At 40.4% G+C, this 17704-nt stretch overlaps 1 protein-coding gene across 3 annotated transcripts in view; it reads left to right on the top strand.

Moving 5' to 3' along the window:
* Window positions 1–17704, top strand: part of MARCHF8 (membrane associated ring-CH-type finger 8) — an 84269-nt gene that overhangs the window by 15808 nt on the left and 50757 nt on the right. For all 3 annotated transcript variants that reach the window (XM_063405736.1, XM_063405739.1, XM_063405737.1), the window contains one exon: window positions 4282–4460. In XM_063405736.1, coding sequence (XP_063261806.1) covers window positions 4365–4460 — 96 coding nt within the window. In that variant the 5' untranslated portion in view covers window positions 4282–4364. The remainder of the gene's footprint in view (window positions 1–4281; window positions 4461–17704) is intronic.

The following is a 17704-nucleotide window of genomic DNA, read 5'->3' on the forward strand; positions in this document are numbered from 1 at the left end:
GTAAAAATAATTATATTCTTATTTTGAGAGGAGTTAGCCAGAGCTGGCAGATACTTCTGTTTCACTGTAGGTTGTGTGTTGTCTATGGATGTATATTGCTGAATATTGAGAAGCTTTCAAAGAGATGGGGAACTTGTAGAAGAATCTCTTGTCCCCTTTCTAAGCCTTTCTTTTGATTTCAACTTCTCAATAACATGATTTAAAAATATATGAGAACTTTAGGCCTTGAAGCTGATTAGTTTTGGGACACTAGCAGGTAGAGGAGGAACTGAGATAATAGAGGGTAAAGTTACAGCTAAGCTAGTAAACAGTGCAAGATATATGGGCAGACTCAGAGCTCTAAATAGCAATAATCCAGAATTATATCTGCCTGGTCTGAATACAAGGGTTCTTTTCAGGGTTAGTACAACATTAGAAGTGAAATGTGAAAGGTACTGCGGGAAAGGAAGTGTTAGTTCCTCTTCCTTAAGCTCTCTTGATTAGATTTGTTTGTCAAGTTAACAAATGCATGTGAAGTGCATGAGGCTTGATAACATCTCTTAAATAATGCTGTTAACAGAGTATTGATTAAGCTACAGTAAACTAAAATGAAACACAGATGCAGGATCCTCTTTTTGAAAATGCACATCTGTCATCTCTAGAAGAGGATTACGTAAGATACATTAGTAGGGGAAGAGTCTGAACAAGCTCAAAATGAAATAAATAAAAGCTTTAAACTGGAGCCAACACAAACTGATAGGATTGGAAATACTTGCAAATATGGAAAATGTAGTGTACAGAAAGTAGGTATAAGCTATATCTATCTGAAATGTCAAAGTGGCTAGGAAATTTAAGATGCACACAGGAATTTGCTGAAGTCAGTGGATGAGGGCTTCAGTTACCTTCAGAACAACAACAAAAACATGAAACCAAAGGACTTTTTAATTAGAGCTTTGAGATTTCACATCAAGACCTCCAGCAGAAAAACAGATTCCAGATCTGCATTAATAGATTATTTCAAGTCTTATTATGAGAAAGTAAGCCAGCTGATGAAGATGTTACATCATCTAGCAACAGTCAAATTTTTTCAGGGAGTTTCCATTCCTTTGTGGGTTGGTCAGGTTTTGTGCTGCATAGAGGGGAAGTTTCAGAAGACCGGATTGCATGACAGCAGTCCACAAGGTCTTGGAGCAGAATTTTCAGCTGTATCTGGAAGGTGTCCTGCAGTCTACAGATTGATCTATTCCATGGCAGGATTGTCACAGCAGTGGATGGTACTTCTGTGTTTGCATTATGTGAACATCAGTGATCTGCTGAAAGCAAAACTGGAGTACCTGAGTGGGTGAAATCTTAGCTTCACTGAGTTAAGATCATCTGGGAACTCTGCAGCCAGGATTTTGACCTCTTTTGAAATGGCATTTGTTTCTGAAGAGTCTCTGCAATGGCAGTGTTGCTGGAGTCCATCTTTTAGGAACCAGTGTGGCTATAGATAAGAGTAAAGCTGAGCTTCAAGCTTTCCTCTGTCTTGGTATTCCCATGTGCCTCAGCCAGTTTTGCAGGAAGTTATGAACCAAATAAAACACAGTGAGGGAGGAAGCTGAGCCCTTACCTTGCCACTTCCTGGGCAAGTGTACTCTGCTGTTGGATGGAGATGCTGTAGTAATGAGGAATTCTCATTTTGTGTGAGGTATGACCTAAACATCTAACTGGAATCCTGAAAAGAGGAGACTAGCTAGGAGCAGTCTCCTTGCCTTAGCATTTCTTCCTTTTTGGCAGGCCCCCAATTTGATGTGCTTCAAGCTTGGATCCCACTTTGCAGGTGCCCAACTTCTCACCTTTGAATCAGGCAGAACATGGAATTAATTTAGCTGTGAAATGTCCTGTGGAGCTTGTCATAACTTGCTTTGAGTGACATTGCTTGTCTGGCATCCTTGTCTGTTTGTACTCAGTACTGCAGATGGTCTGTTCATTCACGTACCTTTATCCTTTAATTAGCACTGTGGAGTTAAAGTGCTTTAGGTTGATACAGACAGAGTTTGAGTTGTGTGCATTATTAGGGACCCAGCAGATTGGAGATGCGACAGGGTGGCATCTGGGTTTAGCTTACAGCTTTCTCTAAGCCACCCTTGAACAAAGGCAGGCTTTATTAGAGTGTCTGCCAAGCTTCTTTACCAGAGGAGGGCTGTTTCACATCATCTTTGAATACGGAGTTGGATTATATCTGCTGTTTGAGCTCTTTCAAAAAATTCTAACACATGTTGTCCTTGAAGTACCTGCAAAAAAACTGGTTTGACTTGTTTGCCATCATCAGAGAGGGTTCACTGTGTTTTCCAATAATTTTCCTTGTTCTCTTTTTAGTCATAACGTGTCCTTGCCTGCAAGCCCAGAACCTTTTTCAAGGGGGGACACTTTTGCTGTTATCACTGGCAGTAGTACAGAACATATTACCTGGCATATTTTCATTGAAGCTTAATATTCTCTAGATTTCCTTTCTCCGTGTTTTCTTGGGAAAATACCTTCCCTTTCTGCCTTGTTGATTGTGGTTTGATAATCCCATCTCAGCCCATGTTTATATTCCCTCTGGCTTGGCTGGTTCAGGGGATGTAACTAAGCAGGTGTGGGGAGGATCTGAGGAGATTCTCTATCTTCTCCTTATGCTGGGATTTAATAATGCTGGTAAATCTCATGTTTCCATTTGTCCTCCAGTAAGGAAGTATCCTTGTGCTAATTTATGCATACTGTTATATTTTACTTTTAAAGTGATGCCTGAAAGTTACGGAGGCGTCGCCTTTAAAGCTCTCATTTGTGCTTTCTGATGCTCTGTCTTGGCCTCTGTGGGAGTAATACAAATCCTGTCCACGTGTCAGTAAAGCTCTTGAACTTGGCTGAGCGCTCCACAGGCAAACAGCATCACGCAGCAGATGGAGTGTGTGACTGGGATGCAGCAGGCCTTGCATGCATTTTTGGTTTTGTTCATTATTTGCTTTACCACCTTTGATAATTCCTTCCCCCTCAGTGAAAAGAGGATAGTGAACTATCGTTCTCCATATAAAGTGCCTTGGAACTTACAATTCTTTTTTTCTATTTTTTATCAAAACCAGTCAAAGTAGTTGATTCTGTTTTCATTTTACACAACTGCATTATTCCTGTGGAGTCTAGTGGAAATGGGCCAAGCTTTCTAGGTTTTTGATTACACAAAAGATGCTGAATTGTCTGGTTCTAAAACTTCCAGTTAAATGTTGAATAAAAATGTGTGCTGTGTAAGTTAAGTTTATGTGCTAAGCGCTGAGCTGTATTACTTCCGAATTATTAAACAACATAATACATAGGGCATTCATCTAGTCACTGTTTTCTGCTTTTTCAGATTCAAAAAGTTGGTGTGGTGTGGAAACAGAAGAACAGTGCATCATTCAGTTGCCTTGTTTAATATAGTCCCTGCTGTGTTAATTCCCTTCTAATCTGTTCTTTAAACACAATTGATTGTGTCTCATTTGTGGCAGGTTACATTCCAAATAAACTCAATGATATTACATGTTTCGAAAAGCTTTTTATTTCATGTAACTTCACTAATCTAATAAAAGGTATGGTTTATTATGCCTGCCTTTCAGATTAGCATTGCCAGTTTTGGCTAATTTATGTCTATCACTGTCTTTCCTATGTGTAATGCTTCTGTTATATTAGTAAAAGAAGGATAAAGTGTGTGTAGTCCATCCAGTGAATTCACAATCCCTAGTGAGGGATTTTGATTATATTAATCTCTAATAGTCTTAGGAAAGGAACAGCTCATGTGGTGCATCTTTGAACTGACACTAGTACAGGTTTATATGAATGACAAGAGCCAAGTGTGGGCTGTTGCCTGTTCCTAGCCAAAGCTACAGCATTCACTTTGTTTCAGGATGACTCCTGAGGCAATTTGATCCAGTATGGGGGGTTGGCAGTTTAGGAAACTCACCTGTATCAGCTTTGTTCTCTGCACCTCCAGGCAGCACGCTCAGCTTGCAGAGCTGCTTTTCTTCCTTCTCCCTATCCAAGCAAACTCAAGCATGATCCCTGGCCTCTAGCTCTGCTCTCAGAACATTTTCAGAACTGGTTGAGAATTTATTTGTCCATTTTGCAATAATTGTGCTCTGATCTGTCCAGTTAAAATTCTTTGAAATTTCTGTGTCTCTTCTCACCTAGCAAGTGCACCAAAATCCAGAGAAAATACGACATGTGTCTTGGTCTGCTGGATGGCATAGCTTTGGTTTAGGAATTATTGCATTTCAAGCTACTTTAACATCATCTAACACTTTTATTTTTTAGTTGCAAGGCCTTACAATGGCACGGAATGAGCACTGCGTTCGAGCCTCCTTCCTGTAAATGACAGGACCAAACAAGGCGGTGTGATGAACATGCCACTGCATCAAATCTCTGTCATTCCAGCTCAGGATGTTACCTCTTCCAGAGTCTCCAGGAGCAAGACCAAAGAAAAAGAGGAACAGGTACTGTCAGATGTGCTTGATTTTCACAGGAAGTTATCTAAGTATGAAATGATAGAGGTTACCAAATCAGACCTGATTCTGTTCCAAAGCCTCAACTCCTTGCATTACTGCTGCTCTTAGTGAGGACAAATGCTACCAAATTACCTTCTTATTCTTGTGTTTGCTATTTTAAAGTAGCTGGCTGCAAAATTCTAGAGATTGTTGTTGAATAACTTCTGCAAAATGCAAGCTACAGCCATATATTTTGCATAAGAATTCAAGGCAGATAGGGATTTGGATGATGGCTCTAACACGTTATTGTAGAAGCTGTTACAGGTGTAGTTCAAGAAAAATTAAATTATTATATACATATACATATGTGTATTATATATACATATAGAAGTTCACATTCACACAGGGTAGCCATGCATCCTGTTTTCCTTTGCTCTTGGTAACGTGTAGTAGCTGTGTTGTATTTGAAAGTAGCTAGAATGTCACAAGGAAGGCTCTATACTCTCATATGTATACATACTGTACTGTTTTATGGAATATGATTTGTATTCTTAATTTGGGAATATGTCTGTGAGTGGAATCAATCTGAAGTCTTGCTGTGGTGCTAATGCAAAAATATCTGTAGTATCTACTGATTATAAGTCCAGTAAAATCCAATCAATACACTACTTAAGAGTTTGTAATAGCACATGAAGAAGAGTAGACTATGTCTAGTCTTCACATGTCAACCTTATTTATCTGGGCTGTGTCTGATCCAGCCCAAAAAAACCTTAATGTGCATTGTGCTTTAGTGTACACTGTACTGCATTGATCTTACATTATCTGTCAGTTCCACAGAAACCTCTTTGTGGTTTTTTAGCTTTAACATAAAATGATGTCAGGAGAACATTCACATTTATGGTGCAGCTGCAGGGCTTGCTGTGAGGACTGCTCAGCAGTGGTTAACTCTGAGGAGACCAAGAGTGTTGCTCTTTACAGACAGGGTGTAACTTATGCATAAAGGACTAGAAAGGCACTGTCATGTTACAGAAAGGGATTCACCAACACTAGCTTTGAGTAGGGTAAAAGAGTAATTTCTGATTTGTTGGGTTAATTTGCCCTGACTGCCCATCTCACCTGACAGCTGTCCAGATTGCACCTGTCAAAGTCACCAGGAGAAATAAACTGTCCTAATACTGGCTTTTTTGAATCTTTTCCATAGTAACATCTTAAAATGGATTCTCCAGCCCCTCCAATTTTTAAACTAGTAATTAATTAGGCTGGCACACTGCAACCTTTGGTTGCCAGAACTAGGCAAGAAGTTACTATCACAGAGGAGATGCTCTTAATCCATACAGCACCTTGTCTCAGGAGTCTGCTGGAATCTGTTGCATGTAGTTACTGTCTGGGCAGCTCCCTGGGTAAGAGGGCTCTGCTGTTTCCTCCCTTTGGTGCCCTCCCATACAGTCACTGTGTGTGCTGAGAGTGAAACAGTTCCTTGTCAAAGGCAGGGCAGTGCTGTGAATTTACTCCCCTGCGCTGGGGCGGTGGAGATTAGGAGGCAGAACAGAAAAACTTGTGCCTCTAACCATGCAGTGGGGCCAGAAGTGAGAGTCCCAGCTCTCCTTCTAAATATGTTCTTCATTTCCAACACAGTGACTTTGGTGTTAACAAATATCCCCTGTGTTTCCTTCATGATAACTAGTTGAAATATTGGTTATTGTTCCCCTTTCTGGGTTGCTGTTATATTTTCAAGCCTTAGCACATTAGAAACAGAACAGAATGCTTGTTTAAATATGTGCAACATTAAAGAGGAAGTGAGACTATGCAAGCAATAGATTAGGCTAAATTGGAAACACTGTGTTTCCCAAGTCTTGTCTTTCCTATCTCCATCAGTGTATTCACTCATCTTCAGGTGTCCTGTGTTCTGCCAAAACCACATCTGGAACAGCTGGAGCTCTGCTCCTGTGCACATGAGCCTGGCTCTTATACTCCCTTCCTCACTCCTGCTTCTGGTGTTAAGATCCTGGTGGATCTTACAATGAGCTGGAGGGCAATCAAGTTGTTAATGTGCAGACTTTGACCAATCCAGTTAAATTTTCATATTGCATCAGGATATTCAAGGATACTTTATAGTCAGAGTCCCTGTTAACTCTTGGATGCAGTCAAGACCTACTGGGTAAGACTGAGTTTTGCTCATATTTAAAGAATATAGTTTATAAGTGTAATAATATTATCCTTGGCATATTTTTAATCAGATTTTAGTTTCAAAATGCCTGTTTTCTGTTGAGATAGCAACTCCAAGACAGAGAGCAGCAATGCAGCTGAACATGATGCTGTGCTGGGCAGATCTGCTAAGCAGTTGCAGGTAGTTGTGCCCTAGGTAATATCTACTGTGCAAGAGGTTGATACTAGGAAACAGAGAAAGAAGGTGTTTCAGTACAAAGTCAGTGTAACTTCAATACTTTCATATTTCAGTTACATAAGTTCCCATTAGACAACATAGGTCACAGTTATTTCTGTATGTTGTGGTTGGCCTAGACACAGTTCTTATGCCTGCAAAAACATTAAATAGTTTTTGAGAAAAACATGCAACATTTCCCAATTTGATTCAAGTACCACGATTTTCTTACCTTACCTTTATTATATATTAAGCATACTAAATGTCTTACTTTTTCTGTGCAGGAACAGTAGGTAACTCAAACAAACATGTACACTGTGGTCTTAAAATATTTGAGTTGTACAAAGCCACTTGACAATCTGAACAAAATCAAACCACAAACCACAATCAAAACCAACAGTACTATTTCCCAGATAAATATGTAGGTTTGCTTTGTAGTACCAAACTTCTCAGACCAAGTGCATTTCCAGGTGTGCACTTTATAGATTGAGCAGACTCGTGTACATATCTCCCCTGTTTATTAACAAGCTGTGGTTAAAGCCAAGGTGAATAAATGTAGAGTGTCATCTAGCAGATGAAATTTTGTCTTGCTTTCATTTTTACTGTTTCAAACCAGACCTTTGGCTTGTTGGTACCCACATCCTGCACTGTAAGAAGTCCTTTGGGGAAAAGCTCAAGAAGCATAGCAGCAGAAAATGAGGGACCAAGGTGCCTAGCAAGAGAATGTCCATCAGTCTCTGAAAAATCAGTGTTTTTCCTATTCCCCAGAACATGCTTTACATTCTGCTGTCCTTTGTGATTATGGATGTGGTTAGTTGTCCACATTTGTAGTAGAGCTGCAGAGGAAGAATTCTCAATCTGGACAGTACAGATCTCATACTATTTCTTCTCTTCTACATTTCTACATCTGGTCAAGATGTAGCTCTTGTATTTCGTGTTAAGGCTTGGTTTTTTTCTTTTTTTTTTTTCTTTTTTTTTTTTTTTTTTGCTACTAGAGGAAATTTTCTGGACTACTGATTTGTGACTAAGTGAAGAACAGCAAGAAATCCTTACCACCTTTATCATTACAATCCAGTTTCTCATACTGAGTGATGCATAATACCTAGGCATGCTTCGTGGCAGATCAAATTGTAGACTCAATACCTGTGGAAGACTGTGGCAAAAATCCTATAGAATTTGAAGAAGTATTAAGAGAAAAGGCTTTTGCCTACCATTTCTGGTCTGTGTCCTCAGTGATATGTATACATAACAGAGCCTGGTAGATTCAGGTTAATGTAATTTTCAACATTTAAAATATTGAAATCTGAAGTTAGCAGCAATATTTAATGAAACTTTGGCCATTTCCCCAGTAAAATAAGGAAGGTCATAAAGGGATTATTTCCCTTGCATTTAACTCAGATGAACTGATAGCTTTAAGGTCTATTAATAACCATCATTAGCTTCTTACTTACCCTTCTCTAGGAATAGCTTCATGCTTACCTGATTTAAGGGAGAGTCACTGTATTGTGTGTGAGAAGCTATAACCCCCCCTTCTCCTGTTTGGTGGGCAGTATGCTGGCAGCAATGTTTCCTAAAGCATGCAAAAGCAAACAGCTCTCAGGATTTGATGGGAAACAAGGAAACGATGCTGGCATGTGGTTGAGGCGTTGTTCTGGGTTTGTGATGTTATAGCATTGTCTTTTTTAGGGCTTTCTGCCTTCCTCACTGAAGCAGACTGATGTCTACTGCAAGTTGTTAGTGGTACTCCAGTGAGTGAAGCTCCCTCAGCAGTAGCTTTTCACTGCTCTTCTAAAAATGTGCACCAACCGTGGCCTCCTGTGCTGTGATCTCTGCAGATCTCATAAGCAGATCAGGGATGGGTGGGATCAGCGATTGAATGAGAGATCATGAGATGTTGGTGCAAGTCATTTTTGGGCACAGTACTGTTTCTTCTCAATAGCCTCAATCTGGGAATCAGAACTGAGTTGTCATCAAAGATCACACAGCATTTATCACAGATGCAGATCAGTGTTCTAGTCAGATTTAAACTTGCTGATTCCAGCTGATGAGCTGAAACTCCCTTCTGCTTGCTTCTCCTGTTGTCTGAGGGCTGTGTAGCCTTACTGGCTGCTGCATACTCAGCAGAGCTCAGCAGAGGTGCTGTGATGGTCCCTGACAATCAGGTACTTCTCAAAGCTGTCATCTGGAAGATACTGAGTGCCTAATTTGTCTGGATGAAACTATGGTGAGAGAAGCACATTGTGATGCATCTTCATAAAGTTCTTCTGCCTTTGTAATGGTCTCCTGCATCCTCTAACAGAAAAGGCACTATGGGATATTGACTCAGATAAGCCACGTCTTACTGGAAAAGCAGGACTTGGGGAAAAAAACCCCAACTGATGCATTAGCAGGAATTTGTAGTCATAGATCAGTATTCTCTAGGTAAAGGTGTGTGCTTTGTTGTTGAATCTAGAGTGACACTTTGAGAGCTGGTTTTGAGGTACAGAAGCACTCCGTGACTTTTTCCATTCACTTTTTGGACTTTGAGCTGTGAATGAGGTCTCTGAGTGGCTGAATTTGGTCCAAATACTCACACATTGTAAGGCTCTGTGTGTGTGCTTGGTTTTGCTTGCCCATTAAACTAAATCATTCATTAAGCAGCCAGGCTCTAAATCCTTTGAGAATTTTACCCCCTTTTTTTTTTTTTTGTACTGTGATTTGTGTGTTTATGTGTAGCTATGTCATACATTAACGTGGAGCTTGGCATTTTTCCTTTTTGCAGTTTGCTATGTATAGAAACTGGCTAACTAGGGAAGGATTTTTGTCTGAGTATTCTTTATCACTTCTATGAGAAACAGAATGTACTTCTCCTGCTGTACTTGTAGGCATAGGCTCAGAGTCGGTGGGAATTGTGAAGATCTTTCCTGACAATTCAAATCTCGGTTTTCACTTGGTGTGTTTTTCAATGGCTCATAAAGCATTTCTCAGAATAAGTTACACTTTTCACTCTTCCTGCCCCTTGCCAGCTTAAGGGCTTTCTTCTACTGTCCCATGTGTTCTTGGCAAGAGTATGACTTACTTTGCCTTTGGTGTGGTACCTGGAAAACTGTCAAGAAGCACAAAGAGTGCAGCCAGGCCTGAATTAAGCCAGGTCTGTAATTTGGGATTTGTTTTTGTCTTACCTGCTAGATGGTATTGGGCAAATCCTTTGGGCCCTTGTGCTATCCTGACTCCCATCTGTGAATGAGGGCTGGCACTGCTGACTAGCCTTGTAAAGGACTTCAGGTGTGTGGATAAAAGCTGGGAAGCTGCAAGCCTTTGTCACCAGGTCCCTTGAGATGTCTGCTTTGCCAGAGTCCAGACTTGCAGACACCTGTGCTGATGGCCCAAAGCTCTGCTGCGGAACATGGTGGGCGTGGGAGAGCAGAGGGGCCTTCCTCCTGAAGGTATTGCTCCATCTCGGTTGTGGTGGATGTGCAAAATGTTGTGGCTTTCCTGAATTTCTTCTGCTCTTACTGTGCTTGAGTGCAGGATGAGAAGTTGGTCCTCTCAAGCCCTACTCTTGGAAGGTAGCACATGCTGCTTCCCAGGAAACCCCAATGAAGGGGAAGAGAGGAGGCAGGAAGTGGGAGGGAGGGGATGGGATGGGAGGGAGCTGCTCCTGCTTGAGCAATCCTAACAAAAAAGTCAGATCACGCAGTTTGATTCTGCATTGTGTTTGTTTTGGAGTGTGTACAGCATGTGTGTGTGAGGAAAGGAGCAGATGGCTGCTGAGTGGGGATGAATTACAAAAGGCAAAGTGTGGGGAGTGTTTTCTGAAAGGGCTTTGAGGAAAAAGAGGAGAAAACTCTTTCTTTTAATAATTCAGTAAACATTACGAAAACTAACAGCAATTGATGCAGCAGCAGAGTTTTAGGTAGTGATTCTTCAGAGAAGAAGCTTTGGCAGTTTCAGATTTTGCAGTTTGCTTGAACTGCAAACTGTGTTTATAAAATCACTCATTTGTTTACAATCTCTGTTTTGATGTTGCTTATTGCATGTGAACTCCTTACTTTGATGTCTCAAGACCAGAAACTCAGAGTTAATGATTACAATCTTTAGCTGTTGCATTAACCTGAATTTTAAACCACCTCTCCGATATTAACAGAATATCTGTCTGGCTTTTATTAGCAGCTGACTTAAATAAGCTGAGAGTCTTTCTTCAAAAAATGCTGTATTCTAAAAGAAGTGCTGATGCTGTTTAATTACATGATAGTCATGAATGCTTTGGTGGTGTTTTGCAGGTCTGTTAATGTTTCTGGTGTATGTTAATGTGCAAGAACTTTCCATAAAGGGAGCCCTGCATGTGAGCTTGTGACTCTGGAGTTTATATTTTTTTTCTTCCTTGGCAGAAGCATGCTTGTTTGTTTGCCTTCTAATGAGACGTGTGTGTCAGTCATGACCCCACAGTGATGTGTATGTGTATATAAATTCCTGTGTTGCTGAAATCATCACAGCTTCACAAAGACATTAGTCAAGACTTGATTGTAGTGTGCACTGATTTTCATCATCCATTGGATATACTGTTTCTTTCAAGTGAGGCTGTCAGATTCCTGCAAACTAATTTTTAAAGTTCATTGTTTATTAAATGTAATGTCTGTAAATGAGACACCCCAGAAGTACAGATGCCTTTTTCCTCCTGTAGGATGTTTTGCCTTATTCATTGGTGCATAATGAATTCCTTTGTTGAGTTGATCTTTCAGACAGATGTGTTTCTTTGCCTGGTGAAATAAAGTAGGTTGGGTTTTGGGTTGTTTTTTAGGGTGTTTTGTTTTGGGTTGTTTTGAGAGAAGAACAAGGACTGACAATTCTGCCAGGGAGACGTGGTGTAGTACCCTTAATGTGCTTGAACCTCAGGGAGTTTTAAAACTGTGTCTAGTTTTAAGCTGCTGATTTCCCTTAAACCCTGCACCCCAGTGGTTTACAGTTAAAACTTCAGCAAAATTATATATAGGCTTAGATTTGCACTTTGAACTTAGCTAATACTAATTGGCCTTTATGCCACGTATGAAGAATTCTTGACAGGGGCAGGGGAAGTTGTTCTTCAGAAATTGCTCCTCCTTGCTTTGCTGAAATCTAAGCTCTTAGGAACCCAGCCTTCTGAGTCAACAGTCGTCACATCTAGAAACAAAATCCACCTCTGGGATTCATTTAGCTTCTCTTGGTCCCAGAGGTGATGGTCTCTTATCTGCTACTAAACATGCTTCTCTCTGGCAAAAGACATGGCACCTGTTTTAGGAAATTTCTTACGGAGATATTTGCATGACAGCCACAAGTTAAAGCATACTTTTATTACTAAGCAAGTCCATATGTGTATTCTGTGAGGTCAGTAGCTGAAATTCAGAATTTCATTTTTTAGCAGTCAAGAATTAAATCTCAAAAACAAAAGAAGGAGCAAAATCACCTATTTGTCAAGGTTTAAGTTTATTTACAGCCCAGTCCTCTTCCTGTAAATAAATACTACTTTGGTGTTGATAAAAATGAGTAAAATTGGCTTGTTTATAATTTTTTCATTTGCTTGAATGTAGACCACATCTAATTCCTTGTGCACCTGGACTACAGGTAGCTGTTAGTGTCAGGGAGAGCATTGTCCTTGAGTCTGCAGCATTTGACTTCCCCCCTGTGTTAAATGAGCACTGCATGTTTCCACTGTGTTCTTTAGGGGGGAACATTTCTGGTGTTCCTGGAGGCAGGAATCTGGGGCTGTGTCACCAACTGCTTTGCACACAGGTTGTAGATCTGTCAGGGTAACTGGAAGTGGGTGTGTTTAGCACAGATATTCATATACCCAGATTCCAGGAGTGTAGAAACTATTTTTGGTGTATTTTTTACATTAGGACATTTTTAGTAATCAGCTTGCATCTTATAGTTAGGCTTTTCAGAGACTTTAAAGTAATGAAATGGGGTATATATCTAAATTTTTGTATAACCTACTGAGGACTATATCGAAGTTGGATTTGGACAGATTTCCAGTGTGCCTCATTGCCTTGAAGGATAATTGTACTTCCTACTCTTTGGTATTTGCACCTTGGAAAATCATTGCTGTAGGTCTCACAGACTCATAGAAGTATTTATGGCTATTTTCATCTGAAAAGACTATCAGGGTTTTTTTTTCTAACTCTCAAGTCAAATTCACTCTCTAGTGTGTAGTTGTGTTCATTAATTAAGTGTACTGTATGTAATATTGTGTGATAATTATGGATTGGCATCAACTTCTTAAAAGAAGTATGAGATTATCCTTCCATATTGTTATTGAAAATAGTGACTGATGCCTGATGCCTGGCTTAGCACCAGTCTTGAGGAAACAGCAACAGCGTCTTCATTTGATAAGGCCAGCATCAAATCTGTCATCAGTCAGATCTTCACCACTGAACATGTTTTATATCAGTATTATTTGTTCCATTTTTAGATGGCAACATTTGAGAACAGAAATAGAAGGAAACACTCCACTCTATCAGACATAGTAAAGGTGGGAGTTCTACTGAGCTACAACAGACCTTTAGGAAAATGTTAATACGAGACAACAGACTGGCAAAAAAGCCCCACCCAACAGATGGGGTGAGCATGATTGCAGTAAGGCAGCACTTCCTCCCAGTCACATCCTGAGCACAGCTGCTTAAAGGGATGTTTCTTCTGCAGGAGTTAGGGGGAATTTCAAGAGTGGGTGGGTAAAGTGCCCAGGTATGAGAATTTCATTTACAGTGTTTGTTCTCTGTGTTTTGGAGCCTGAGTAACTAATGCCGTTCTGGAAGATGCATTTTCATTGTTACTAGAATGAGCTGACTGAAGTGTATAGGAGCTGCCAGTTTCCATGGGAAACTGAGCCTTTTCCATGAATGCAGGTGGGGAGAAAGAGAGACAACCTGTATGTCTGGGCTGTGTTGTCCCCTCAGAGCTTCAGTTCCAGCTGTATCACCTTCAGAGTGTTTAATCTTGGGGGTTTTCCCCTTATCATTTATAAACCTCTGTTTCTTCTTGAATGTAGATACAACAAAGAGCAGTGCTGCTGTTCCTAGATTTTTGAGCTTTTTGAACTGCCCCCAGTCCACCCAGTTCCATGCTGAGCATGACTAGTGGCAGCTGCTTATCTCCTGAAAGCACTCCCAGTCTTAGCCTCTGTCCAGCCCTGCTGCTCTGCTTCCAAACTGGCAGGAATCCTCACGTTGCCCCCAGGAGCGGTCAGGAACATGGATAGATTGTGCTTGATCTCCAGACACAAATATTTGCTTCAAGAGTTCTGATATCTAGGTCTAAATATTTTCATGGCTTGGTTAGTTTCAGTCACACCAGTTACCTTCAGTAACACAAGCCCACCTGTAAACATCTAGAAGATAAATAATAACTACTATAGGCCAGCAATTCCTTAAAGGCTTCTCTTTGACCTCTCTCTACCCCTGGTGCTACAACTGCTTATTTAAAGGAACTACTTCAAAAGTGCCATCCCCCAGCACCACATCCAGTAAAACCCAGGTATGTTTCCTCTCACCCCCTCTGAAATGTACTCTCATGGTTTATCCTCTTCGAGAAAACATTCCCTGTGGTCTCACTGCTCACACATATCTCACCAGGAGCACAGTGGCAGACTCTGGTGCTCCCATGCCATCTGTCCCAAGAATGATGGAGAGGTACCCAACTGGAACACAAGAAGTACTTTGTTAAAGTCCTTTTTAAACTGACTTCTCTCTGCCTACCTGTAGTAAACCTGAGGCACACCCAAGTGCCTGGATTGCAGAGTGAAGGAAGGCAGATATCAATCTGTTTTTATAGTCTTGCTGGTTTTCAATGCAGTCCTCAGGACGGAAAGAACTTAAGTCTGATATTCTGGTTTATAACCACAATTTTGGGGGTTGTTTAATGCAGAGCCTTGACCTTATGCCTGTTGTATTCATTCTGATGAATTCTTCTTGCATATTTGGGTAGGTTTTAGCTGTTGTGCTGATTTTTTGAATCTGATGGGTTGTTTTTGGGGTGAGGCTTTCTTGGGTGTTCTTTTTTCCCCCATTTTTGTTTCGGGGGTTTTTTTGGAGAAATTTTTGAGGAAGCTCATACAGTTCCTCTTTATAGCAAAGTTCCGATTTTTACTTTTTTTCTCCTAAACTTCTCCAATGTTTATGAAAGTGACTTAACTAGTTCCTGCCTGTGCAGTTTTTGTTGGGGAGAGCTTGTGTGCAGCCCACTGATCTGAACTCAAGTCTATTTTATGAGGCCAAAAAGCAAAACAAGGAGCCAAAAATGTAGATGTGAGGGGAAATGAAAGCATTACCAAGCTCCATATGCCCCTTACTTGCTTGGCTATTTCATTTCATGCTCAACCATTCAGTTTTTGATCGTCTGAATTGGTTTTTGTGGATTTGGGTTGTTGGTGGGTTTTGGTTTTTTTCTGTAGTCAGTCTTTTAATGCTTTTTTGAAAAATCTTCAGGTCCTACTGTTATACCCCACTCTTGTTTTATAGTTGCAGTAGTAACACCCACAGTACTTGGGTAAGCAGCTCTTAATTGCTTTGCAGCATTGTGAATTGACTGTGGCAGTATTTGAGTTAGACACAGGCATCAACAAAAGTCAGCTCCTACCAACAGGTACTGCTGTCTTTCTTCCTTTTCCATAGAAGCGTGGGTTAGAAGAGTGGCTGTGGAGTTTGTTAACACTTGGTACAGTTCGGAGACTGGCGCTAATTTAATTAAAAACGTCTATAAAATCTTCACTTTTTTCTGCTGTTAAATTCACATGCACATGGAGAAACATCTGCTGGATCAAAGTCCGTTAGCTTGTTCAGAGTGTTCCTGATTGCTGAAACTCCCTTCAGCCTTGTTTGCTTGGGAAGAGTCTGCTGTGTCCATGGATGTGCGCAGCCTGCAGTGTTTCGCAAGCCAGAGAAGAGCAGAGCAGTGCTTGCACAAGGTGATTATGGGAATGCACAGACAGGAAACCCTGCCTGGCATTTAATATCTCCTTATGCCATCTTTCCCCATTATACTTTCTGCCATTCAAGTTGGTTTTCCCTTCCCTCAACCCTTCTTTGAGCTTAGATGTGGAAAACATCCATCAGCTGTTCCCAGGCAGTACCAGCTGAGATGATGGCAAACAAGGTGCTTGGAGATGCAGAAAGTCCAGAGAGAAGAACAAACTCAAAATGTGAGGTGAACTGCCCCTGGCTCGTGGCTGTCCTGTGACCAGGGAGGGACCGAAGGCGCTCATCCACTAAGAGTGTATCTGTTGCTTGAGGTGTGCTGCAGAGAAATGACCTGCCTTGCTGCTGCTGTTTTACTGACCAGGGGATAAATAATCTCTTTGTACTGCAGGTTTTAATTCAGAATAGTTGGGGTTTTGTTCACCAGACATCAAAGAACTTCTGATTGGCAGCTCAGAAATTTGTGTAAGGTCTGAAAGGAGGATTTATTGGAAACGAGCAGATGGTCTAGTAGAGAATTTCCCCAGGAGGTTGCAGTTATTTAAAAATGGGAGAAACTAAATAGACTGTACAAAATTTGACTGTAAAATTAACTGGCCAGCCAGTAGCTAAATGCTTAACCAAAATGATTCAGCTTGGCTCTTAGCATAAGTATGTAATGAAGTGATATGTCTGTGAGTTTACTCCACACACATTATTTCAAGTTTCACCTAGTAAGTGCACATGAATAAAGATAATTTTGCTAAGCACTGTTCTTGCTGTGGTGAGGTCTTTGCTTCATCTCTTCCTTTCACACTAGCAACATGATTGTTCAGGCATGCAGGAGAATGCTACAAAATGTTGCTCATATTAAATGAAATGTAAAGCTGTTCAGATGAATGCCTTTAATTTTTAAAGTGCTCTATTTAACTTCACAAACATAATACTTTGGTTAGATAGCAGTATTTGAAAATATTCAATATTTGAGGAAACAAACAAGCAGCAACTTGTATTATTTTGTGATGAAAGAGTCAAGGATATGTTAACCCTTAATAGTCAAATGTCACGTGTTCCTTTAAAAAATCTGTGAACTCAAGTCACTTTGGAGTTGTTTTCCACATGGCTTTAGACTTTCAATATTCTTGTTTCCAATGTGTTGTTTTTACTGAGGCTCTGATACATAGAAATTGGAAGTTTTGTATAGGAGTGGGTGAATTTAAATGGACAAGCACTTTTTTAGTGCAAATCCTATGATTTCAAATGAACGGGTGGATACAAAAACCAGTTGAGCTCATTATTCTTTAAAAAGTTTTTTTAAAACAATGTTTTCCTAATTAAATCCCTGTGAAGCACCCTTTTTAGAAGGCAGATAGGCTTTAATTCTCTCATTATATTTTAAGTTGAATATGCAGTGGAGAGAATGGTCTGAGAAATGGTGGACAATAATAAAATGTGTTTAATTATTGTCATGCTCATCTCTTTATGTTCTGGTTTGCTTTTCTCAGAAACTGACACATAATACCTGGTGTCACAGGGGTGGTACTGTGGGCCACATGCACACAGTTCTGTTGAGAGTTCCTTGGTGTAACTCTGGTGCAGAATGTAATTGCACCATATTTCTATTCTAGCTTGTTGTGTTTGCATAATTCTTTGTAATGGTGGTAATACACCTATTGAATTTAGAAACCAACCTTCATAACCTTTCACCCAACTTCCTGAAGTACTAAGAGGAAGAGGGTAAATATCCAAAGGGCTTTGTGAATTTTTTAATTGAGCTTAGATAACGTGTTTCCCTTTATAGAAGCCTTAGAAATGCGCGTTTATGGCATGTTTTTCCCCTCCCCTCCAGCAATTCATGTCCATTAGCCTCAGAGTTAGAGCCTTTGGAAAGAAAATTCTCAGAATTCAACACTATCTTCCAGATATGAAAGAAAACATCTGGGAAAACATCCACAGCAGCCCAAGTT

This window comes from Prinia subflava, chromosome 9, assembly GCF_021018805.1.
Source record: "Prinia subflava isolate CZ2003 ecotype Zambia chromosome 9, Cam_Psub_1.2, whole genome shotgun sequence".
Classification (NCBI taxonomy): Eukaryota; Metazoa; Chordata; class Aves; order Passeriformes; family Cisticolidae; genus Prinia; species Prinia subflava.